At 42.8% G+C, this 27,124-nt stretch overlaps 1 protein-coding gene and 1 long non-coding RNA gene across 2 annotated transcripts in view; one reads left to right on the top strand and one right to left on the bottom strand.

Annotated features, from left to right (window-relative positions):
• Positions 1–1,256: 1,256 nt before the first annotated feature.
• Positions 1,257–14,889, bottom strand: LOC116959174. The gene is made up of 3 exons (XR_004405710.2): positions 14,787–14,889; positions 2,843–2,990; positions 1,257–1,874 (listed from the first exon to the last, which is right to left on the bottom strand). It is a non-coding gene; the product is annotated as an uncharacterized LOC116959174 (long non-coding RNA).
• The window catches only part of EZR (ezrin), a 37,128-nt gene continuing 24,823 nt past the window's right edge, over positions 14,820–27,124 (top strand). The window contains exon 1 of the mRNA XM_042795783.1: positions 14,820–14,969. Coding sequence (XP_042651717.1) covers positions 14,958–14,969 — 12 coding nt within the window. The 5' untranslated portion in view covers positions 14,820–14,957. The remainder of the gene's footprint in view (positions 14,970–27,124) is intronic.

Here is a 27,124-nt window from a genome sequence, read left to right as displayed (position 1 = left end):
TGGGGAAAAAGTTTAGGAGGGAAGAGAAAGTAAAATTTGCAGTTTTAGTATAGATCTGTCTTGTATCTGGTTAACTCTGTCCATGTCGTGTCTTGAGTTGCTTTATCCAAACAAAATTAGAATCCAGTTTTATAATAGTCTTAATTTAAAGATGGTTTACAGTGATTGGAAAGTTGGGGTTAACTGACATTAAAGCTCCTGAGCAGGCAACGTAATTTCAGTATGGTTCCTCAAAAGGTTGTTTTAGAAAGATCCACACTTCCCAAATGTTTCAATTAACTAAAGTTTAAGAAGAAATTCAAGGTTGTATTATCCATTATAAATCCGTCTGTCAACTAAGATCTCACAAAATCTTATATTTGGATGCAAAGTTTTTATTGCCTTTGAGCTAACAATATCAACTGCCTGATAAGCAGATAATATTTGGAGAATAAACCTTGACTGCTGGGTTTATCCCCTATCACTGAAGCAAACCAAAAGATTCTCCAGGCTCTCATTGACTTAACTGGGAATTAAATCAGAACCTGTGCCAAAAGTAAAACGCAAGTAATTCCCCACATTAAAATAGCGAAATTGCATTGTTAGTGGAGGTGTTGATTTGTGTGGTTTTTATCACTTGAATGTCATAACTGGAGGTTACTGGGACAAGCAGTTTTGCCACCACCACAAATCAAAGGCATGGTCAAAGACTGTCAGTGGAGTTTTGTACTCACTGAATCTCATCTAGTGTGGGGGAAAAGAGATCTGTGAGTAGTGTTTAGAATTACACAGATCCAGTTTCTGCCTTGTCAGTGCCTTGGTCACCAATGGAGTGTGCTGCTTAGAGTTTTCTGAGACCCCAGAATGACAAAGATGAAACTGTAACTGTTAAGGAAAATCATGTAATTGAGGGAAGTTTGGTAATTATCTTGTAGTCATGAAAGGTGCTAATTTTAGGTTGCAGTTGTTAACACATTTTCATGACTGATTGCATAAAATCAGATTCTACCTGCCTCATTAATAAACCATTTGTAATGCACAGGGAAGGGTGGACTGAGCAGTAGTGTCTGCCTTTGCCTTCAGGAGGCTCTTTTAAAAGACTAATGTAAAGGGGTGCATAAATAAAACTAATTTGCCACGTGCAAAAGATTTCTTCTCAGGCTGACCAATTTTTTGTCAACCTAATGAGAAGTTGACGATCTGTTTGCAAAGCCAGCCTCGTTGCAAATGTTGCTGCATGGGAAAATAATTGCACCTTTTATCATGAAAATGTGAGCTCCAGAGTTCAGGGATACAGTGCGCAATTTTGCAGAAGGGAACACAGAGGTCACTTTGTGTGCACGCTCATTAAGGAAAGGAATTGCACCGGAATGTGGGAGGGTGGAGAGTAAAAATTCAAAGCTCCTATGTCTGCAAGAAACAGGGCAGTATGTATGCCACAGTGACTTATGTACAGACATACATACTGAAATGATTCGAAAAATTTTAAGGATGAAAATTAGTTTTACTGAAAGTCACAGTCACTAGCAGTTGTCCATCAGCTCTCCCCAAATTGATTAGTCAACTGTTATCCTCGAGCACGTACAGGAATGCTTGCTGGACCCATGCTTTATTCAGGTTCCAGTTCAGCAAGACTCAAGTATATGTACATGGTGAAACAAGTGTTGTAATTTCACTGAGTTCTGGAGGATGCTGGTTTCAAGGATGAGCTGAAGTCAGTCGTCTCACAATGAGATACATGCCTTGCTGCAGGGGCCCAACAAACAGTTCAGACATGCGCTTTGCGGCAAGGAAACACTGCAAATCTGAGGAGGGTCTTACAGATCCCTGTCTCCATCTGGGTCAGTTCCATTTGCTGTTCAGCGGTGAAACTGCACTACGAGAAACTGTTACGTCTGTGGAGAAAGAAACAGTTGAATAATGACATTTGAAGCCTGCTCTGTGATTTAGGGAGAAAGAATAGAGGAAAATCTGCCTCTCATACAGAGACAGGTGTAACAGGCCAAGACAGGGATTGTAGAATTATATATTTATAAATATTTTTAATTTTTTAAGAGTGTTTTAAGGCATTTATAAGAAATCACTCTGATGCTGGGAAGTAAGGATGGTCCCTTGGGCTTCCTTTCTTACCCTTTTGGTTTCAGGTGCCCATCCTGGGCCTGATCCTGACTGACTGAAATCCATGAGAGTTTTAGAGTAAGGACAGGGCCTCTCTAATGCTGTATTCAAGCTGCACAAAGCAGAAGTCCAGTGGAAAAAATAGAAACATTGAATTTTAAAGAGCATGCTGGCATAATTTTCAGTTCCTCAATTTTTCTGATTAACAACATTGATTTATTTTTACACTGTTGTGGACTGGTAACAGTGGGAGCTGGGGCTTGGTTTTCTCCAGAGTGTTGGGTTTGCTCTCACCTGAGTATGCCACTACTCCCATAGAAATGCAGTACTTAATGCAACTCAAGTGTTTGTTTACACAGCACTGTTGTAAAGCAGGCAGTAAATTACTTCCTTTATGGATAGACCTGTGGATACATCCTGCTCACTGCTGTATTAACTGAATATTAATAAAAATAGACCTGAAGAATAATAAACCTGACTTGTTATGCGGTTAGGATAATATAACGTTTACTGGCTGCTGTAGCAGACCCTTTGTGTCCTGCATGTACTGCCCTGTAGATGTGCTCCAGTGAAGGTCCTTGTGCGTCCCACAGCAGTCTGTTCCCTGCCCATAACACCTGGAGCCAGTTCACCTTGTTTGTGGGCAGTTTTTTTATTAACCATATTACACAGACCAAAACTCGCAATCCCATCAGGCCCAGCCTTTGTTGTAGGGCCTGGATGGACAATTCCAAGTAATCTTCACCTGATAAACCTTCTTCCTGGTTGCCGGCTGTCCTTTCATGAGATAGTGTTTCAGGCAAATTCGGGATGAGCCACACCTTGCTTCTTTACTGTGAACAACAGGGATTGCACCTCTCCTCATTCCACTGTGCTCTCCTCTCCCCTCTCACCTGTGGGGAGAACCAGGACCATTGGTGCAACTGCCTCCCTGGCTCCCAGCTGGGCTGAGGGGTGAGGGCTCGAAGGGGAGCAGGGAGAGTGGAGAGGAGCTGAAACACAGTGTGGCTTGAAGGGCACCGCTAACAGGCTGTGGGTAAACAAGTATTGAAAAAGCAGCTTTGGGTTGGAAGATGCAAAAGGAATTGCTGAGCAGAGCAGAGAGGCTTTTGAGGGCTCCAGGAAGCAGCACATGGGTGCTGAGGTGCATAGATCCATAGATCTTCAATAATTCAAGGAGTAGGTTCATATTTACGCTCTCTCTCCTTGTGTCGTGTGAGCCAAATCTGACTGACCCTCCCTCACTTGAGCAGTGCCACCTGGCACCATCCCACTAGTCTTCTCAAAGGAGCGAGAAGGAGGCTGTTCATATCAAAGCCACATGTAATTAATGTGTGTATAGAACACATAAATACAGAATGTGTATAATGTTACAGAATACATTGCAAAAAAACACAACAGAAACCTGAGAATCATTACATTAAAGATCAGATTAAAAGGAATCTGTTATTTTAAAGAATTTCTCCTCTGTCTCTCTCCAGCACAAACAACACACGTAAGCATTTAGCTTGACTTGATAAAAGGGAAACCATTCTGACTAGGACTGCTTCAACTTCCCCTAATTCCCTCAGATTCTTATAATTTCTGAACCACTGATTTGTTCCATTCATGTGATCTCAAGTTTTCTAAAGAACAGAACTCACCTCTTCCACCTCTACTCGTGTTTAAATGCACAAGACATCAGGTAATAGCACCATGACTAAAAGTAGCAGAATCAGGCTGGTAAACTCTCTTTCCAGACTGGCACACACAAACCCTTAATCTAGTGTTTGATAAGGGCCATAAACAGTTAGATTAATGTGATCCTGTGATCAGGCTGACAGAATCAGCCTGATTCTGACCTCACACAAGTGCAAAGGAATTTCTGACTTTGTCCTGGTATGCTGCGTGCAGGTCTTTGGATAATACTTAAACCATGAACACAGTTCAAGGTTATCATTTCACATTAACAAGGGTTGGCTGAGAGGGTAATCTAAAGTAACCAATTAAGAATTACAATGGGAGCCTGTCGTAGTGAAGTCATGGAATTTTCTTCACTAAACCTCTCGGTTACAGGCCTGGTCCCACCACCTTGACTGCAGGGCTTTGACACGGGGGCAGGATTGCAAGCTTGAGTCCTGTGGGAAGGGGCTCACTTACAAGCATCACTTGTTTGCATTGAAACAACTTGCAGCTTTCATTCTCTTCTCTACAAGCAGGGTTTCACTGCAGCTGAGTTTCCCATAAATGGGTTCCACAGAATTAATTACTGGGTCTAAAAATATTCAATTACCTTTTTCCTAACGTTATGAGATTGCTTACAGGATGTAAGTTTGAATCCATCTGGGTACTGGATACGTAGCATTGCATTTCTTCTCAAGGGAGGAATAACCAGGTTACCAGAAGAACAAGAAAATAACCTAAATTCACATTTCAATCCTGCAATGTGCTTGTCAGTGCAAGTTTTACTGCTTTGGGGTCTTTTTAAGGATACTCATTACAGAAATAAATTGTTTAACCACATGTAGTTGTTGCAATCGTTTTTCCCATGCTTTAAAAAATTAAACAAAAATATTATACCTGTAGTTAAAAAAACTCAATCTCAGAATTTTACAGCTGTAGTAAAAATCTGTGGTTAGAGATTTTAGAGCCAGGAGAGATAATTTTTATTATCTGCCTTGTCTAACATGAAACTCAGGTTGTCAGTCAGGAATTCCAGTAACTTTTGCTTAAGGCTTTGTTTGAGTTAGATTGTCCTGCTGAAATTTAACACCTGCAAAAGCAAACAAAACTTTTTCTTACTTCTTATTTAAGCCATTATTTACTCATGGTTGCTGTGTGGTGGCATTTGAAACACAATACTTAATTGCTGCTTGAAGCACAGAAAAAAAAGATCAAGTGCTACACATTGGTAACCGTGGAGAAAATGGTGGCCATAATCTGACTTGAAACAACACCACCATTTTGAAAGTCCTTAGGACTGCACTAATGATTTGCATGCTGCATTTTAAGGTAATTCCTGTAAAGGTGTTTTTTTGTTACATTTATTTTTTTTTTAAATAAGAGTGCAGACTGAACTCTGAGACAAGAAAGAACTTTGTGCAAGAATCTGTGCTGTTATCTAAAGAATATTGTTTCTTATCTCTCTGGATTCATACAGCACAGCTAAACCCACTACAGTGATGAGCGAGCAGTTATTTCAGGTGACAAGGGTGGAGGGTATTGGGAGCAATGCAGGGAAGGAGCACATATAGATGTTAGGAAAGATACAATGCAGTAGAAAATTATTCCTTGCTGTGACATTGCTCGCTTATGGGACAGCCTCCTAAAGGGATCCAGAGAGTTCCCAACAATTTGAACGCGAGGGGAAAAAATGCTGTGTTGCTAGAGATGATTGTGCTCAGAGAGAAATAGCGTGGGTGAAGTGATTTTGTTAGTCCTGCCCACATTGCTTTCCGGGAGCACCTCAGGTGCAGCTCTCCAGGATGCCCGCGCACCCTCCCAGGCACATCTGCATTGTGGAGGGTCCCTGCCTGTGTGACCCGTGGCTTGCTTTGCAAGCACATCCAGCTGTTACTCCACCCTGTGAATCAGCTGCACGTGCAAACCCTGTTTCGTCGCCATCTCTAAGGTGCTTTTGGCATTTTCCTGCCTCACAGAGTCAGGCAGGTGAAGGGAAGCTAAGCCAGCAGCCAGGACTCTTAGTTTTACCGCTCTGTGCTGCTGTCCTGCCTGGCAGAGCTGCCATGGAGGGCTGAGCAGGGACACTGCCCCCCAGGCCTGGCCTGCCATGTCTGCATGGAGAGGGCAGAGCCCTTCTCGCAGGCTTTCGCAAAGAGGCATCAAAGACCAGTTTCGCCGTGGGCGGGAGGCAAGAATCCACTCATGGCCCTAGGCCCAGAGCACTCAGACACTGAACTGAGGCCGATTCTGGGGTGACTGCGCTTCAACACGCTGTGTCAAGAACAGGCCATGTTACTCGGTATGGCCTACTCTGAAGCCCTTATTGTAATTACATCCCAAACGCTAACAGTGTTTGGTCATAAAACTGAACTCTGCAGAAGAAAGCCATAGCTGATGTTGCACTTTCATCCCACTCTCCATCTGCCCTGGCAGGCAGACCACAGGCAGGGAGAGCAACACCGGGCAACCCACGTTCTCATAGGAAAATGCCACACATAACAGCATAGCATGCCTTAGGGACAATATGGTTCACCCATGTCTGCAAGATGTTTCCAGCTCTTGTACTCCTGGTTGGGCTCAGATCCAGTATTGAGCTGGGGCTGGCTTTGGAGATAATCCAAGGCAAGTCTATGAAGGTCTCTAATGGACATAGGTTTGTGCTAAGACACCCAAAGCAAAGTATGTCAGGCCAAATTACAGAGTTGAGAAAAGCAGAGAAACTTCTTGGGATACAGAAACTCTACTTCACATCTGATTGCTGCAATGACAGTGTTTTTACCGCTCCAAGATAATTAAACATACAGAACAAATAGCTCATGAACCACTAGCTCTGGAGTCATCAGATCCTCACCCTCAAGTGATACCAGGTGGAGGGACACAACACCCTGCTTCTGGAGTCCAGCAGCACCTCACCCTTCTCCTCCCACACTATAAGCACTTGAAGGTCAAAACAGCAGTGGACCAACAAATCTGGCTCCAAAGGCATTGCTAGCAGTTGCTAAGAGGTCATGCAGATGAAACCATGGCACGGAAGGTGATCATATGGTTAAATGTTACAGACTTCCCCCCCCCATCTTACATTTGTCTTTTATTAAAAGAGACCAAAGAATTTATCATGCTACCTTTAAAAAGATAATCAGCTTATTAAGTAAGCAAAACACTGAGCTGAGCCATGTTCTGCCTAGGAGCAAATAAAATCTGTGTGAAATCCTGGTTACAATTGAGGCAGCACTTCAGGTCTATTTTGGAGGCTCAAGTGGTACTCGATTAATACCTAGGTTCTGGGTTACCTGCTGCAAACAGGTGACATTCACCTTCTATTTTAAAGGTAGCATAATGATATTATTTTCCAAAGTGTTTTGAGGAGTTGCTAGCCAACATGCTACAAGACTCAGTGTTTATCTTTTGTGTCATGCGTCAGAGGTAATTACTTCACAAACTAGGTGTGTCATTGGGAAGCACTGAAAACTCCCTTTGTTTCAGGTTGCCTGCATGCCTCAGTGTGGCAGGTGAGCAGTAATCAACCTGATCCCCTTCTCCTCCAGCCAGGCCTCACAGAAGTTATTTGGTTTGGTAGCCTCTTTGTTTCTGAGTTACTCGCTTTAAGGCAGCTGGGGCTGATTAGATAAAGTGACTGTGTATCTGCAGCCTTGACATAAAATGGATTTAGTTTGCCCTCAGTATTTAGCAGGGTTGTTGAAAACTAATTAAGGATATATGTAGCCATTTGTAAATTGTGTATGAGCAGTTTGCTGTGAAAAACAAACAGCCTTTTCTCATGAATGAATATTTGAGGTACAGTTTCAAGTAAGCCCTTACAAAATATCAGAGTTAAAATTCAGGTCTGGTGAAAGTAGGCAGTGTTCTGCTTTGTTTAGCAATGTCACTCTGCTTATACCTGCCTTGTAATTGGTATTAATGTCTTTATCAGTGCCCACCTCTTTTCAGCATTATTGTGTTATCACAGAGCAAACAGAGGATTTCCCAAGAGATAGGTGGATTCTTGCACTTCAGACTCCAGCTTAGTGTCTTACTCATGATATGCTAAGGTCAGAATTATCCTCCTTCATCAGAGAGAGAAGTCCCTATTATATATTCTCTCCAAATTCAGCACTAGGAGTTCCCAGTGCAGCTTGCACTGCTGCTGGGCAGCTGCAGCCTGAGTGGAGCAGAAATAACCTGAGCTCCTAATGGCACCTGGAAATATTCTTGTCTGCAGCAGAAGCAAGTGATGCAGAGAAGAGCTAATGTACGGACCAGTAATAAACGGCAGCCCAAATATTACATATTTTCTGTTTCTCTTGCTATTGGATGCACCTTTTAAGCTTTTTAAGCCTTACACTACAAAATAAACCTGATCTCTCATGTTGAAAGGGGGAGAAGCCTTGTTGTGTGGGCGTTTAAATGAGGCTAGGCAAAATACAGGAAGATAATCTGAAAGACAGTCCTGAGTAGAAAAATAGGCTAGAGTCATATTTGGGACCTGCTCAACTTTACCTAGTAACCTCTGCACCAAGCAATTATTTCTGTTTAAATTGGTAAAAACCCTGTAAAAAGGGAAAAATATGAGAAAATGGTCTTTTGATAGACGGCACCAAACTGCACAGTAATGCACAGCTTATGTTACTGACTTAGCTGAGGCAAGAACCATGCTAGATGTTTTATCTTGGCTGAGGATTTAACTGCAAATCTCATTACAGATAGTGCATCTTCTGAAATCGAATGAGAAGTACGAGTACCAGTCAATGCTAACAACTTTCACAACTTATACTGAAAGAGCACTTGGCCATGGAGAGAACTGGACAGGGGGTAGAATCACTGTCATTCAGTCTTGAGACTGGGGTTGAAGGCTTTTCTAATATTACGGGCTTGATTTGAGAGTCACCAGGCAAAACTCAACAGCTTAGTTTATGCTGAAAGTCAAACAATGTAGTCCTTACGATCTTGAAAGGTGTGAGTCAGAATCGTATCACAGGAAAAGAAAATGTACTCTGTGTCTATTAATTGTACGTTGAACTCTGCAGTCTTACTTTAGCCCTGAAATTCTGAATTTTGGCACTCTTAGTTAAGTTGAAATAGCTTATTATTTGTATTTTTGAACTCTTACAGCCTCATTCCCACAGTGAGAGCGATACAAATGTCAGCAGTATACATAATTATAAAACAGCTTGGAGTAAAAAAACTCCTGTACATAGACTGATGAATTATTTTTCCCTCTATCAATCAGTGGGCATTTACTGTACCTCCACTTTCCTTAGGACTCACACCTGCTCTAAGCACACATCTATGCTCCATTTGTGAAGTACATGAACTAAGTTAGTTAACAGTATTTGACCTGCTGTTTTTGTCAATGCGGTCTTTATACATCTCTAGTTTGATGTTAAAAACAAGACTAAAAGAGCTGGTCCCCATAGAGAGAGTTCAGATGTGCAAGGGGTATTTGCAGTATATGGCACTCAGTTCTGCTTTTAATCAGATTCCAAATAAAAACCACAAAGGAAGATATCAAGGTGGAATAGAGATTACTTAATGAGGGGAACTCCCTTCCTCTTTCCTTTCTTATCATACGCGTTAAGATCACTATTTCATTTTGAGACGTAAAAGCTGCGTTGCCCCTAGTTTCCATTTGTTTTGAGTCTTGGACAAACATGGCTGGATTTACATGTGTAGTATAATGTCCACAAATTCGATATGTCATGAAATTCAGTCGTCATTTTACTCATTTTTAAACAATGCTTTGTGACATAATTGTTCTCATGCAATAGATTCAGAAAACTCTCAGTGCTTTTCCTATTTGTTTATTTTTGTCGGTAAGATCAATAATTCGTTGTGGATTTCAGTTGCAGAGATGATTATCATAAATTTTCCTTCCCTGATCACATGCATGTTTAAACTTGCCTTCAATCTGAGTAATATTTTATCTATATTTTACCCATCAGTAAGTCTTGCCTTCCTCATCTATTGTAATTTCTCAGTCTCAGTGTACTCAAGATGTAAATGCCAAATCATGTTTTGTTTCAGTCCAAAAGAAGATTTTATTGCACACTTTGCATCACTCCCTGTGAAAGTTTCCTGTGGAAGAAGAGTGAAGAATGTGTTACTAGAGTTGTTACTAAACAGCTCTCACGGAAACTGAAATGAAACTGGCCTTGGGACTTTTCAGAATTTTTGCTGAGAAGAAACATATTCATAATCTTCCTTCAAGCTTTTCTCTCCTTTTATGATGGGTAAGAACAAACCAGATAAAAGCCTGAAGTCTGTCTGCTTCTTTTTCCTTCCTACTACGTTTTAAAATAATCCTTCATAAACTTCATTATATATACATTTCTTCATAACCTAGCATGTCCCCATAGGGCTCCATGATGATCAATCAGAGGGTCAGGTAATCCCAAGGAATACTTGGAGGTGCGACTGGAAAATAAAATGAATGCAAAGATAAGGGTCTTCCAGCATGTAACCACTGGATCGTTTAATGAGGTTTATTTCCAGGCCTGAACCCACCTAATCATTTGTTAGTGCAAAAAAGAATGCTCGTGGGAACCCATGCTTACTGGAAAAAAAACATTAACTGAACTTGGCAGCAGCTTCTCATTTAGGAAAAAATGAAAATGAGGCACAAGCTTTGTGCTCGTTTACCCCATATATCCCCTTCAAAAGAAATCCAGAGAATGTCAACAGTGCTTTGTCAATAGATGCTGGTCCTCTGTGACCTGAATTCATCAGGTTTTCAATAAACTCAGTGTGGGAGGTGGGGAAGCAGCTCCTGAAACTAGAACTCTCCAGGTCCTTGGCCACTCTTTCTGAAGTCATGACATTTCAGGAATTATAGTGCCAAAATTTCAGAAACTGCAATGGGGAATAAACTGCCTATCCAGTCATGCACAATGAAAAAGAAGCTATTGTCAATAATACCATATGATTCTTTTTCCTTCTACAGCTCTTCCAACTGACAAAGAAAATCACCCTTTTGACTGTCCTAGATGAGAGCAAATCTCATTAAATCTAAACACAGCTCAGGACGTGGTATCCTCTCCTTTAACTACAATACTGAATGTTCTTTCTTTTAACTGCTATTCTAAATGCACAGTCTGTGAGTTGTCAAGAGGACAGAGTTAGCTACTATAGATTTCCAGTTATTAAAAAGCCTAGAGTAAAACTGCAAACAAACCAGCAGAGATGCAAAACTCTTCCAGCTATGCCTTGCCAAACCTGGATGAAGCTTTCTATATGGAGAAACAGGGAGCACAGGTCTGCCTCTTGTTCAGATTATTGATTTTGTGCGAGTGACCAAGAATGGTGTTTTTGGGGCACAAGATTCCATGTTTCCCAGTTCCAGAGTGATCCGCCTTAGGACATTTTATGTTGACTAAAAATTGGCCTGTTAAGCAAAAGCCACTTTATAGTGATAGGACTTGCTTGAGCAAATTCTGGAAAATACTTGGAATTCATAGATGTTTTACATCAAGTTGGAATGCTACAGATTAAAGGAGAGCCGGAAAATTAAATGGTCTTCTCTTTAAAACAGGGAAGGCAGGCTTGACGAGGATGACATAGTTTGGTTAGGGGTCAGTAAGGTACAGGAACTGGTATAGAGAAGAAAACAGAAACTGGGTCTGCTACTGACCTGCTGAGCAATCGAGATCCTTTCATCACCTCCCCTGCCTTAGTAATTCCCGTAAATTGTTAGTAATTCTATCCTCTTAATAAAGCAGGTTAAGAGTAAGTGCTGGATCAGAGCAGATCTTAATCCTGTAACTTAAAGCCTTTCATTTTGATTTGGGTCTTATGCTTAATTGTGAGGTCTGACTGAAGATGCTGTAGTTAGGGTGGCTATAAAAGTTCTCTCTTGCTTAGCTAATATCTAAATCTAGAAGTAACCAAGCTACATAGATTTTTCATGTGAAAATTTTTCCAGCTTCTACATTTGTTTTTTTTTCATATTTATATTTCTGCCCCAGGCTGTCTTGATGGGGGTTGATTGCTTTATGCCAATTTCATGCCTGCTTCCATATTACCTATCCCAGACTCCAAAGGAGATTCAGTCTGTAAGCATTCTTAGACGATGCTTATCAGTATTATGCATGGTGCCCATGCTCCAAAAATTCAATATGCTGTCAGGACACTCTTAGGAAAACCAGGGAACTGAGGGCTTTCACCCCCCACTCTGGAGGAGAGAGGAGTTAGATTGGTTTGCATCTGAAAAGGATGAGTAGGCTTCTGTATAAAAGGGGAGAAGAGACTGGCATTATATACTTTCCCATCCTTTTGGGGAGGAGCTGGGGAGAGAAATATAAAGGAAGGAATTTAGGGAACCAGCTATAGAAGAGAAGAGAGTTTCATACTGTCACAAAGACACCTTGCTACCCCACCTAACCAAGCGTTTAATAAGGCACTGTGCTCTGCAGGCAAGAGGGTTTGAAAACGCACCTAGCAGAAGGTGAAAGCCCAAGAGGGAAGCAAAGGGTCTAACATCTGTTCCAAGCTGGGAGTTGTTCTGGTTCCTTCCACTGCAGACATGTCTTCCTGTGTAAGCTCCTGGTGGTTGGTTTTGGGTGGAGTGGTGTTGAGTAAGCGGGTAGTTATGGATACCACTGAGGTATCAACCTTTCCCCATGCACTGCAGGTGATTGTGGGAGAATGGCACAAGGTTATGTGCTGTGGCAAACAGGAACCTAAAGATTGGATGTTGCCACACTTAATTATTAGTCACCTAAATTCCTTTTGCCTCTAGGTCTCTGTGGTTAGGAAGCAATGGTAAGTGTAAAAAAAAAAAAATCAGGGGTTTAACCTTGGATATATAACTAACATATGGAAACAAATACTTACCTGACTGATTCAAGACATTGAAGAGATTATGATATATTAAATGAGGCATCACTCCGACATGGAATCACTACAACATGGAGCCCAAGGGTGATGGTCTCTGAGCCCATGTTTGAGCTATGGACAGGAAAGGATTTTGGGAATAGAAATCTCCCAGTATGGAAATGGGCTTCACATTAGACCTGTGCAATACCCTGTTTCTAGACTATGCAGACACACATACTTGTTTTGGCTTTTCTTTTTCCAATCATAGCCAAAATCTGGATTTTAAGACTAAGGAATGAAAATATCTCATCTCTATACTCTTCCACCTTCAAGAAAATCCACAAATGCCACTTAGGGTTCTGAGTGAGAGCTGCAAAAGCCAGGTTCTTACAGCACACCTTACTTGGAACAGTTGTTCCTTTGTGCCTGGCAGCCTACCCAAAACACTGTGATAACCTGGTCTGGTCCACCTCCAGTATCATCCTACTGAGTAAGGCATGAATCCCAGCATAAATTTATTGCTTAACAGAAGAGTATAGGAAGTCCCCTCACAAATCATATTTTGTTAAATTAATCAGATCCGAGTAAATCTCGGTGGAATTGTTTCATCTGAAAACAGGCCATATCTGTTTCCCAAATACGTTTGATGTCCTGGCCCTTTTCTTGGAAGCTGTTCATCTTAGACTATTTCTTCTCACCTGCTGTTGCAAGCTGCCACCCCCATGGCTCCATTTTGATGGTAAAGCCTCCTCTAATCCCCAGTGATCATGCAACAGGAAAGGAATATAACCGTGAAATCTCTCAGCCTCCGGCTCAGCTCCCTTCCCCTTTCTCTTGCAGACCTGATGCAGTAATGATTCTTTTATTTTAATGTGGCACTACCAATAGTTGCGTAGTGGACTCTGTGAGGGAAGACACCTTTTGGGTCTCCTGCAATGCAAGACCTATGTTGTTAGGGCTGTCCTTTTTGTTGCCATCCATTGATATTTCTCAGGCTGTCCTGTGCCCTATTTATTTTCCATTTAGCGGGTTGTTATTCACCTTGTGCCTCCCTGTTCCTGTCCTACACCTTTTCTGACCAAACAGCCAGATGCTGCTTGAAGTGGGGATGTTGCAGACAGCAGCTTGGGTACAGGCTGCACAATTTCCTCAATCTCACAGCTCAGCTACATGCCATTGTGGGCACAGCGGAAGACCTGTGTTGTACAGGCCGTTGCCCATGACTATGTAAATACAACGTGCTCTTGCGACCAGCCAAGCGAGGAGATGCTGTGGGAGCCAGCAGCTCCTGCAGAGCTGGCAGCCGCTTTATCTGCAGGAGCGCCTTCATGGATGAGGCAGGAGAAGGAACAAGGGGCAGAGACGCAGACTGTGTCATCTTTGTACGCCTAAAAGTTGCTAGGCTACTTGCACGCTCTTGTTGGGTCTTGATGAAAGATCGGGGCCAATTGAAGGATGCTCTTTGCTCTCTAGTTTCTGAGCTTAGATGGATTTTCAAAGTTGCCCCTCGCTGCCACCGCCGAAAATGTGCTTTAATACACAAAGAAATCCTGCGTTAAGTACTTTATCTCCCGACTTTGGACTTCAAAACACAGCGACTATTACAGCCTACCGATAAACCACGGGAAGCGCCAGGGCCCACCGTTACCACAAACAGTAACTCGCTCCCCGTTGCGCGGGCGGGAGGCCGGGGCAGCACGGGGCTCGGTGGGCCCCACGCACGGCAGCGCTCCCTCACACGCCTCTGCCTCCCCCGCGTCAGACACCTTCCCCGACCCCCCGCCGGCTCAGGAAACGCCATCCCCGCCGCCGGGCCGCACCGGGCGGGGCCCGGCCCGCTGGGCGCCCCTGGGCCCCCGGTGCGGCGGGCGGCAGCGGCAGGTGCGGGCGCGGCGGCGGCGGGGCTCGGCCCGGCGGCCATGTTGCGGCGGGGTTCGGCGCCGGGGGTGGGCGAGGGTCTCGGGTGAGGGGCACGGAGAAGAGGCGACGCAGAAAAACCGGCACCTGTTGCGCGGGGGTTCGCCCCTCTCCGCCCGCCACCTCTCACCTCGCGGGGCCTGGGGGGCGGCTGAAGGCTCCGGTAACCGGGTGCCTCCATGCGCCTGGGGGGCGGGTGGGGGGGAGCCCGGTAACTGGGCGAGGCCGATCCCGCGCTCCGCGAGCGCCGGGGGGAGCGGCGGGTAATGGCCGGCGGCGGTGAGTCACCGGCGCGGCCCCACCTGCGTACTTAACCGCCGCCGGGCGGCCGGCGCCGCACTCGCGGGTTGTGCTGCCGCCGTGGCCGGGAGCGGCTCCTCCTTCCTCCTCCTCACAGGGCGGTCGGCTGAGGCGAGGCAGCCGGTGTGTGAACGTTCGTCTTGGGAGGAGGAGAAGCACCAGCAGCCCTCAAAATGCCGAAGCCGGTAAGCGAGGCACAGGGGAACGGAGGGGCTCTGCGGGGCTGCACGGGGACCCGCCCGGTGCTGGCCCTCGGGGGCTGCCCCAGACGGGGCGGGCGCCTCCCGGGGCGGCGGCGGGGACTTCTGCCGGGGCCCTGCCGCCTCCGCGCTGGAAGGGCTGGGTCTCGGTCCCCGCCGCGCCTGAACTCCCCGTACCGGGACGGGGCTTTTCGGCTTGAGCGCCCGCAGACTCTCCCCGTGGGAGCCGGGGGGAGTGACCGGAGCGGGTCGGTGCGGGCGCCCTGCGGAGCGGCGCCGGGGCTGTGGCGGGCGGGGCGGCGGTGTGGCGGCTCCCCGGGCCCGCCGCCGCCGGGAGAGGGGGAAGGAGCCTCGGGAGCCGTGCCCGAGAGAGCAAACAGTAGATCGTTCCGTCTTCTGTAGTGCCGCCGTATCGTGCGAGAAACATACGGACCTCCCAACTCTTTCAAGAAGAGCTTTTATCGCACTCCCGCTTAGGGAGATGGCCAAACGGCACTGCCTTCCACTTGGTAGTTGCATGGTTTGTGTATTTATCTACAGGGAACATGTATGTGTCTGTAAACATAGGAGAAACCTCTTTCCGCCTTGATTTGTGATCTATAGACTAAATGCCAAGGACTCTCAATGCAGTTCTCCACAGCGCTCTTTACCAGTCATCGTCAAAAACCTGTTCTTTGGAACAAACTTGTCTTTTTCATCCCTACTTCTTTATGCTACAACTGCACACACCAGCCACCCCCTCCACCCCAGATCTTCTAGTGGGTTTTTGCTTATTCAGTTTTAAAATCTGCTGCTACTCTGCCAGTTAAAAGCTATAATTCCCTGAAGGAACCAGCTGCCTAATGCAAGGCTTTGAGCAGTTATTGAAACAGATGCAGTTTTGAACTCTGAAGAGCATATCAGAACAGGTTGTTGTTGCTATCTATTCTCAATAGAGGCAATATTTCTTAAAATGCAGTGCAGTGAAGGACTTACTTATTAGCTTCATCCTGTGAAATGGGAGTAAACAAGCTTATCTTTATGGTAATAAGCAATTGATGTTTTACCACCACAACATTAAAGTTAGTTTAACTTTTTTTTTTTTCCTCCCAAAAAGGAGTGCTTAGGTTAACTTATGTTGCAGTTTCTATAAACCTACCAAAAAAAACAAAACAAAAAAAAAAAACAAAACAAAAAACCCCCCAAAAAAAACAAAAATGTGCTCTGATCGTTTCAGAATTGCTAAACCTTCAAACTCCCTGGGTGTATTTCATCAGTAGGGGGTGATATATTATGGCATATAAAAATGTGTACTGCAAGGACCCTTCTGCACCTGGGGGAGCAAATACATAATTTACAGAGTATGGATATAAAAGGGTGTGTGTGAATAATCTCTCTGCCTTATTAGCCATTTGCTAATTACAGAATGCTTTCTTGAAATATCCTGGTCAGAATTATCTGAAATCCTGGTTTAGGACTCAGTCGTAGTGGAAGCCATGGACAGGTGTGGAAAAACTCTTTAATCTCTTAAAAAAAAAAAAATACAGCAGTCTTCATCCTTTTACCTGTCATGGCTGTGTTCATATTCCCTCACAGATGGTGATTTTTGTTTGTTTCTTGACTGACTAGCCAGTGAATAACAAAGGTGGATGGTGTAAACTGCCTTCCACTGGGGAAGGACAGTTGTACTCTGATGATTTCCGAGACATGACCTACTGTCTGGGATTTATGGATAAGACTCTGCCAATAGCTTGTACAATATAAGCACTCTTTTTAAAAAAAAATCTGCTGTTCAGTGGGGATAACTGCCACCTTACTGTAAACTGAAAAGAGGAATTTTGCAGAGGTTATTTTAACAAAGCACACTGTTTGGTCTGACTGCTTCAGACTGAGACTGGATTTGGATCCTTCCCAAACTGGCTCATTTGGTTTTAATACAGCTAAAGAGGATTCTTGTCAGTTTGCAGGGAGCAGGGGGAGAGGGTGTAAAGCTGTCACTCCAGAGGCAGAACTGTGCTCAGGACAAACGTGACAACAGCCTTCGGCATGCATGAGGAATAATAGCATGAACTCTCGGGATGCACAGGGATGTAGTTTTAGTTTGATGGGTATTTGACATGGGTACTAAATATTTATTATGTACGCTTGTTTGCATGTGTCTTGTCTGCATGGCGTAAGTAAATATGATGTTGCTTGGCAGACTTCATGCTGCTATGGGTGAAGTTTCACACACTGGTTATCAGTTGTTCACAAGTAGAGTTTAAGGTGACAGAAAGCAAAATTTTGTAACGCCCCCCCTCACCATCAGCATCAGTAAGTTAAACCTTTATATGAAACTTTTAACAAAACTTATGCATACATGCACAAAGCTTATATCATGTTTGTAATTTATTCTTTCACAATAAACAAATAGTAAGTCCATTAACATTAGAACATTAGTGATTTTGTATTTTAATTGAGTACCAACATGAAGTGCTAGAAAGCCAACTGTATTCCAGATTCTGTGGTAGTTTAATCACAATTAGTTGGATCTGATGCATGTTTACGTTGCTTAAAATAAATTTTAGTAGCAGTCCAGAAAATAATTCTGGAATAAATATATTTGTTAATACAGTCAAGTGTTAATTTATCATTTAACATGGATGTTCTGCCATGTGTAACAGTTACAAAATAACGAGATCTTTCTGAGGTAAGCTATAAATATGTAACTTGTACCCAGCTCATAAGGGTTTATGTCTGGGAGTTCAACAGTTCAGATATATAACTTCCATCTAGTCTGTACATAGGTTCATTAGGCTTCACAGGTGGTGAATTACTATGTAAGGAAATGCAAGAGACGTCATCTTGTCCAAATCTTGCAGTGTTATCTGGAAACAAGTGAAATGCTAAATAAATTTATTTGCTCAGCCTTGCATCTTTTCATTACTGGAGTGTCTGTGTGCTCTCTGTTTTTCCTAGATGCCTGTTACTATTTTATTTCTGTTTGACTCAGTGAATGGATGGTGTTTTAGTTGAATTGTATCCTTTTGCAAAACAAACCAATCTAATAGATTGTCTCTAGAACAGCATGGCTGCAGGGTAATGAACATTACTTACTGAAGGAGAAGGAAATGTGATCTCTGGTCTATAGACCTGTTAATTTGATCTGACCTACCAGCATTCTCTGTTACTTTATTGAAAGTGGATTTTTTTTGTTTGTTTGTTTCCTCTTGGGGGGAAAAAAACTTAAAGCTTTGCAGGAAATGAAGCTGGCTTTGCAGTAGAGCATTTGATAGTGTCACACAAGAACTTTTAATACTTGAGTGCATGTATATAACACTGTGTGAAGAAAGGACAGCAGTAAATGCAGTCTAACAGCTTCTAGTGCTAAAGAGAAAATAGAAGTGGATAATGTCCAGAGGCACCATTTTTTTAATGCCTTTACTAATGGCCTGTGGTCAGAAAGCTGAACATACTAATGAAATCTGCTAATGCCATGCTGTTGGGGGGGAGGCTATTGATGCAGAGGGCCACTGTATAAAGGGGATTGAAGGGCTGGGATAATAATGTCTGATTGCAAAAGTTAAACTTAGAGGGGGGCGCAAGGAAGAAGGTCCCTCACTATATAGGATAGAAGTATTTGGATTAATCAGTGGTAGTGTGATTGTCTTGTTGTCCATGCCATCTGCAGTGCATAGGGTTTCTCTAGTGGAAAGGACTAATAGAAGGTGTTAGTGAGATCTTTCATTGAATATAAGTTGCACTTATCTGTTTCCAGGAGAGACAAATTCAAAGCAGAACCCAGAGAAGAGTGAAGAGTTTTGGGATGACTAGAGGCAGAAAGCCACCTCATGATAAGAGAGTGCTTGGCTAGTTTAGCCTAGTAGAATTAAACTATTAAATGGGGTTTAAATGTCAAAGAGAAGGAAGAACTGCTATAAGCAGAGCTTGTTGTTTAAGAGACTACATTTTAAACATTAGAGCAGTCAATTGTATGTGGTAGGGTGTTTTTCCCCTCCTTGTTGGTCTTACTAGGAGACTATTCCAAGACCTATATATCCCTTAAGATAAAGTTTGACAAGGACACAATTTAATGCTGATGCCTGTAGGGGTGGGGAACTGGAACTGATGACTCAAAAGATTTTTCCCAGCTCTGTGCTGTTAATAATGTGCTAGTGTGTGCTGGGTATTAAGTAGTTAGACAAGTCCTCCATACCTGCTTGGTGTTGAATACACGTGAATTCTGAAAAAAGAACTTGAGGGCAGGATGCAAGTCTTCTGACAAACCTTTAGCTGTCTGTGAACAGACTATCACATTCAACAAGTTTGACAAGCCAGCCCAAAGAGATGCAAGTGTAGTGACAGGAATTTATTCTAAATACAAATAATTAATAATAATTGTTTCCAGATTTTCCAAATTTATTCTTGACTGTGTACCTTCTAACTACACATAGCAGTTTTATCTCAGAGTTCTTCACAGCAGATTGCTATAACTGGACTGAAATAAAGATATTTTTTCATATCCTTAGGTGCTTATAATTAGTTAAAATACTCTTAGCTTATGGATAGCTATAGGATTTAGCTGATTTAGTCAGGAATATAATCTTATCCTTTTCTTCTAAGCACCAATTGCAGTACATCACATTTTATGGTATATGATGTACTTGATACCAGGAGGTACATAGTCTGTTGCAAAATGGAATGTAAGCAAGCTTCCATTTGCCAAATACGAGAACTCCCACTCATAGCTGCAAAAGGAAGCCAGAGGGTTCTATTAATAGTAAATTTAGGGAGTACTTCACAAATGACTGAAGTTAAAAGAGAATGCTTTCACAATTGTGCCAAAAACCTGAATTACCACATGAGCTGAGTAAGGATTTCTGAGTGCAGTTTGTTCTGGGATGTTAGCTGCTGCAGAGAAATCAAGGGTGTTAACTATTATGTTAGTCACTACTTAAAAGAATTTCTTAGTCTTCTTAAAGGGCAGAAGGGGGGAGATAAGCCTTCCTGTTCTCCCTCCCTCCACCCACATGAATGTCTTCCTCTGTCCCCGAAAAAAAGCTGCGTTATGTCAGGACTTTTTGAGAATAAGACTTCTTGATGACCACTGAAGATTCCTGCATCAGTGGCGTTCTTGTTTGGCAGTCTGTGTCCGAAGAGCTTTATGCACACTGTAAATCCCATAATCAGTCAGTTGACCTTGAAGGAAGGCAGTGCTGCCTAAGATCACCAAACCACACTGCACACTGTGTTAAGTAATGCATTTTAGCCATGTTGTGTGCTTTGAAGCCTGGTTTCAGCACTAGATAAAATTTAGCCTGTGAACTGAAAAGTACAGCTCTTTGCAACTGAAGTCTCTGGCTTTTACTGAGCAGCATATAGGATCCTTTCCTCTAGGAAAGGGTGAAAATTGTTGCTGTGTGAGGCTGGGAACAATGCGTAGCTCAATGTAACAGCTAACTGTATTGTCTCAATATTGTTCATCTGGTCAGATTTGGATTTTTGTCTCTTTCTAGTTCCTGCTTCATAATGGGGAAATATCACCTGTTTTCTCTGCATCTGATCTCATCTTTGAGAGAGAATGAGTAGCAGCCATTTGCTCAACTGGGACTGATGAGCACCTGGTGCTACCAGCTGTCAATTAAAAATAAAAATCCAGAGTGTAAGAATTAAAATGCAGAACTTATCTTCTAATTGAGTAAGCAAGAGAAACTATTGCTTGATGACCAAGGACATGTGTTTGGCTACCTACTGTGTAGGCTCAATGGAAGAGGTGCTGGCAACCCTACACAAGGTCTGTAGCCTTCTGCTGATTTTGAGGAGTATGGAATTGCCCTGTTTGAGATAGGGTTAGTGTACACTTGCTTCTCCCACTTTCATGAGCAGGTGCTCTAGCTGTTGTGTAAAACTCAGAGGCATCACTATCACCATCTTGTCCTCTCGATTTTTGCATTAAAACATCCATGTTTGCTGTGGCTGTTCTAATCTCAGTGTGGAATGTGTGAGGCTCCTCTGGGGATGAGTGTAGGTTGACACCCAGTTGATAAGCAGGCTTATGAAATGGGTCTAGCGCTGCTTGGGTCTGCCAAGAGACCACCATTCTGCAGTTGCATAAAGCAGATCTGTGAGCTGCCTGCTACCTGAAGAACTAGAGATTAAAGAATCTCACATTTGTACTGGGGTGCTTGAATTTAGCCTGTGTAGCCCAGTAGAGCACATCAAAGTCTGTACTGTAGGATCTGGGCTTTGGAGTTCTTTGTGGGAGCTAAAGTTACTCTTTAAAATCTAGCTGAACACACTTTAATTATGAAAGCTTAGCTTGCTTAACTTTTTGTCTGTATAGAGATAAGTGATTATAGAGAGTTCCTGGTGCACAAAGTGTGTGGTGTGAATTGATGGGTAGATTTGTACAGTTGATATTCAGTTATCTCAGTGTGGGAGAGAATAGCTTTCCCCTTTAAGAACTGATACAGCCATGCGGGCAAATTTTTGAAAGTTACCTTTTTCTGCCCCACTGTCCTCTGGGTATTCTCTGGGAATCATTGGAGCATATTTGTTTGCCATCACCCTTCTATACCAAAGGACCTGTGAAGAGTTTCATCTCAGAAGCCCCAAGCTCTTCTAGGGCTTGGGAAGGGTTATGTTGCTGATCCTTCCAATCACTTTTCCTGTACAATCTGTAACTTCTCGAGAGCAATCTCTTTGTGTTTAGGTGACATTCCAAGACTTGTCATGACCTACCTTTATCTGGGAGCAAATAGTAGCCATTGCATACTGTTTGAAGTACCTTGTTGGGAAGTGTAGGTGTTGTAGTGTATTGGACGTAGATCAGGCTCTCAAGCTATCAGAGGTGATCACATCACATAATACCACTCATAAATTTCACAAATGTCATGTGGTACATTCCACCAAAGTCCATGAGGTAAAATGAAAGATGCTGAATATGGAACAGGTAAAACAGGAGGGTAGGGTATTGAATCAATACATCCCTCTGACAAATTAATTTGTATCTAGAATGCAGAATGAACATACATCATTACTGGGCCTTGTGTGACTTGTTATACTGCTATTTCTCCTTGAGTAAATGGAGTTCATGTTCTTTCTGCACTTTGACTTCTGTAAGAACACGACTGGCCTTGCTAGGTCAGGCAGAAAGCCCCTGTAGCCTAATAATATACCTCTGATGTTGGCCAAAAGCTGATGCCTGAGGAAGAGTATTTAAAAAATATGCACCATTGCTTTCCTCTGAGCTGCTGAGGTATTGGAGGCTGAAAGTTCCTGTATAGTGAGTTACTAAATGGGCTTCTGTGAACTTGTCCAGTGTCCCCTTGGAGCCATGTGAACTCCAGCGTCCACAGTGTGTTTTAACAAAGGCTGTCCTAGATAACCTTCACGTCATTTGGAAAGTTGTCTACAAAACTCCTTGCTACAGCACTATTTGAAAAACTTTTTTCTTGTTCAGAGTGTTGATGCCCTTGTAGTTATTCTGTTGGTAGAGCAATGAACGTGTAGTCCTTGTCCTCTTGGTTCATGTAACTCATGAATTTATATGCTCTTCTGTTCTAACCTCAGTTAATTTTCTTCCAAACTGAGAAGTCCGAACTAGCTTAGTGGATCCTTGCATGGAAATTATTCCATGCCTTTGAACATCCTTGAGCTTCTTCCAGTTCACATCTGATGAAGATACGGCTTTGCATCCTGTAATGTCTCCATCTGGGAAGAGTACAGTTGTTGAGAAGATTTCTTCAACAATTGGTTCTTGGTACCCTTAAACTCTCAGGACATAATCCTGTGAGAGAGTAAGCCATAGACTCTCCTTGTGTTCATACAGCCCACCCTGCTCCAATATAATGTGCTTCCATTTTGGAAGAGCAATCATTCTACCTTGTGCTAGTATTGTTCATATAGGGTGTATTGCAAGTGTTGAGAGCTGTGTGCTGGCAGGCTGTGTTGTTGCCCGGTCTCCAGCTGAGTATCTGTCAGACTTTTGACTTTTTGGAACTGCTCTGAGGTTTCCATGCACATTGCTCCCTAGAACCTATGCCTCTGCATAAGCATTGGAATAAGAGACACCAGAATTGGTGCTCGGATTCAGGGGCAGCTCTGAGGCTATTGTAGCTTTTATTGAAATTATTCATGCCTTCAGACCCTGCCCCTGTTGTGATTTGGTACTGTGGAGTTCAGCCTTTGCATAAATTGTTGTGTGCCTGTTGTTTCCAAATGAGAAAACCAAGCAGAGATATGAAATGATGTTTATGTTCTGAATCAAGACTGTTAGATACTTAGTTACTTTTTTATTTTCCCTTGGGGATTGCAGAAGGATAATATTCCTTTATGTAGCTGACTCACATGAGTATTGGAGATGTTAAATTGTTTAAAAGACTCTGAAATTATAATAAAACTTGAGGTCTTAAACCTCTATATTACCTGCACTTGGCCCCGTGCTGATGTTTCTGATGGAAGACCACAAAAGGTGATCTGATTTGTTCTGGACTCTGACTTCTTGAGATAAAGCTTATTTGAGGATTGGTTGTGGGGCTTTAAACTTTGTGTGTAAAGCCTTAGTCTCGCAACTGCATTATGTTTAATTAGATGCAACAGCTGTCATGATAAAACAGTCTGTGTATGAAGGAGTTTGGTCCAGTGGTCTGTAGATTCTCTCTGTATTTATCCTTTAGGTACAAAGGACCTAATGTTACTGCAGTCTGTTCCTGAACTCATCCTAACGTTCACAGAGGGCAAATGGCGCATCCAAGCAGCAGTGCTGTGCTGAGCCTGCTGTCACAGGCTGCCTGTTCCTTCTTTAAAGAACAGGCTGTTGCTTGGACACAGATATTCCAACAATGCTAATGGAGTCTTATACAGCATCGGAGAGCCTTTAAAGTGAATTTTTCAATGGAACACCATAAACCCTCCTGCTGCTTCACAACGTCTGTGTTCAGAGTAAACCATTCCTACATCCCTCACAGAAAGTGAGAGCAAGTGTTTTACATGAAAAACATCTGAGTTCCCTGAGTGTACGGGGCTTTGTTTAAGGGTAATATCCCAGGGTCCTTCAGGCTTCAACTTCATTGCTTTGTCTTGCCAGAACATAGGGTTGTCCCTAGGTAAATCTTACATTAAAAACTTTAAAATTTTATTTTTTTTTTTTTTTTTTTTTTTTTAACAAAAGGCCCCTGCCTCTCAATTTTTTCAACTTCTTCCAAACTCAAGACAGAATGCTGCAGTTTGCTTGTTAGGAAAGAGTTGGGGAAACTTTGGTGGGTGGATAAAGATTTTTCTCTGGCGAGAGTACTTGCTTGGTTTTACTGTTTCACTGAACAACTAATGTTAACTGTACAGAGCTGACCGGCGGTGGAGAATGCTGGAAGTCTGGCTGAAGCCCAGGTGTTTGGGAACCAGGGCTATCAGAGGTGCAGTGTCACACGAACTTGCCACACCTGCATGAAATCTTCATGATCTTCTGGCATGCAGAGTGTTATTGCTTGACCTAAGATAAAGAACAGGATTACAGCCATGGCTGCTGCTCAGCTTTTCATGCAGATGCCTGCTATGCAGTTGTTATATGCTGACAGAAGATATATCAAGCTTTGGTTAAGGAAACTGAGATAGGTGTGTAATTTAGTATGGCTGCTTCTTCTGCACATGTAAACTAAAAAAGTTTGAATTTACATTCTAGGATTATTTTAACTTTTATTTTATAAGAAAGGTTTCAGGCTATTTCAGAGAGTCAAGTGACCTGACTGCAAAACCAAATTTGGGGGATGTCTGTTCTGAAAATTCAACCCGCTTTGCTAAAACTGGAGTTGCTAGATGACTCCCCAGATCTGGATATTCAAGGTTTTCCTGCCTGCATGAGGCCCCCAACCTCACTTTATCCAAAAGAGTCTAGCTTTCAGATTTCACTTCAAAATTATTGGATTCCTCTCAAAATTTTTTTCCGTTCAGAAAAAACTTCTACATAAGTTGTTATAAGGCTTTCTCACCTTACAGGAGAGCAGCAAGTACCTGGGCTCCTGTTGCCTTGAGTGAACTTCAGAAATTTCAGTTAAGTATGGCTACTATAGTTATTGCTCCTTGATTACTGCCAAAAAAAGTATGGTTGTACATGCTATTGCATTAAAGTTGACTAGCAGTTAAGGCTAACAACTGTGCTAGACAATTTTAAAGTAACTTCTAGCTTCTAGAATATTCTATACGACTGTGTTTACCCTCAGTGGTATTTCCCCCCTCTCTGGGGAAGGTGAGCAAGGTTTTAAGGAACAAAGACCAGCCTACTCCACTCTAATTTAACCTGTCGCAAATGCAGCAGTACCTAACTGTGCTTCATAGATTTGGACGAATTCCAGTGGAACATGACTTAATGTTCCCATTTAGTTGCAACGAGGAAGCAACATTTAACACAGTGAGGTTTGAAATGGAACGCGTCCTTCAGTTCCCAGTTGTCTCTTTGATTTAACATGCTATGATGAGAAACTGGGTTGGCTGAATGGGTGCAATGAGCTTGCCTTGTTGGTCAAGTAGATGCCAATGAGGCTGTCCCCTACTCGTGTTTTGTGAACTGATGAGGCTGTTTTCTCCCTAGTCAGCAAACTCTGTGCTCCACAGTCTGGAAGGGAACAGTCAGGACTATTTTGCTGTGCTGCCACAGCCCTCTCTGAAATTCTAGGTGTCGGGCAGGCAGTGCAGAAAGGATTCTGGCGGGGGAGGAGCGTGTGGAGTCTACTGAAAGCCTTTCTTCAGAGTTGTGCTGTACGTCTCTCTTGTACTCACAGGAATCAGATTCTCCTTCTCACAAAAGAGAAATTGCAGGCTTGTCATTAGCTTTCTCACTTTAGCTTCTTGGAGATCCTTTAAGTGGTAAAAATGTAGCACTGGGGAGGACTCAAGCTTGTGTTGTCTGAAGGCTGCATGGAAGTGGTTATATAGTATCTCAGTATCTTACCACTCCAGCAATTACTGTTCCTCTTCCTGTTACCCAGCCTGCAAAATAAGAGGGGTTTTTGGTGTTTTTGTCCATGTGGGTTTAAAAGTTGATGTCTTCTCTATAAACACTTCATGTTTCAGACAACTTCCATTTGGAAGAGAGCAGTGGCATGCTACCAAACCAACTCCAGTTTGAAATGGAGGAAGAGGGGAGGGAAGGAGGGAACCAAAACCAAAACAAACAAAAAAAAAAACCCATACCAAAACAAGAAAACCCAAACAAACAACAACAAAAAACCAACCAAACAAAAACCAAAACCCCAACAACAACAACAAAAAAAACCAACAACAAAAAAAAACCAAACCAGAAACAAACCAAAAAAACAACAAACTGCAGCCAACCCAAAAAAACACCTGAAGTGCAAAGTAGTGCAGACTTTCCTTGATTAAATTGCTTGCTTCCAAAAGGAGCATTCAAATTTGGGTGACAGCATTCCACTTGGCAAGTCATCAGGCAAGCAGAACGGAATAGTCACCTTCTGTAATGCTTCTGGTGACAAATATACTCAAGAATGTAGTTTTTTCTTCTATGCAATAGCATCACACCAGGAAATGTGGTGGTTTTTTGGAGCTTATAATAGACCACATCCTTGCCTACAGTCCTGCTGTAGCCCATTGTATACAAGCCTGTAGTTTGTTCACCTCTTCATCTGCCTCTTGTCCATTCTCACCTCTCCAAGTGTAACACCTATAACTATTTCTCAAGATCTTTATCAAGATATTTGAATTCTGGCCCTGTCCTCCTGAAGAGTTTCTTTTTAATTCTTGATTAGGTACTGCTTGTGAACTTGTAAGTGCACTCCATCTTCTAGGACAGTGAGAATACTTCACTGCATTTTCTTACTCCCTCTACCCCACCACACTTGCATCCCACTTTCAAGACCTTGGCCTATCATGAAAAGGTCGGAATACATGTTCCTACAGTAGTTCCAGCAAGATGGAGGTGCTGAGTCCAACTGGGAGGGATGCCATGTTCTGGCAATCCTGCAGCAGCAAGTAGGCTTGATCATTTGCTTGATATTCATTACAAGTCTCCTGCTTTGACAGAAGCTATGGAAAATTTAGGTGCAGACTTGTAATTCTCTTGTCATTTCACATGGCTCAGATTTGTTGTATGCCCAGTCTGTCATGTGGGACTACATCAGATATGTTGCTAGATGAGGTTTGATCCGTCAGGCAGGTTATTCTGTTGGAAA

This window comes from Tyto alba, unplaced genomic scaffold (assembly GCF_018691265.1).
Source record: "Tyto alba isolate M040663 unplaced genomic scaffold, T.alba_DEE_v4.0 Super-Scaffold_22, whole genome shotgun sequence".
Classification (NCBI taxonomy): Eukaryota; Metazoa; Chordata; class Aves; order Strigiformes; family Tytonidae; genus Tyto; species Tyto alba.
This window is presented reverse-complemented; position numbering and strand designations above follow the sequence as displayed.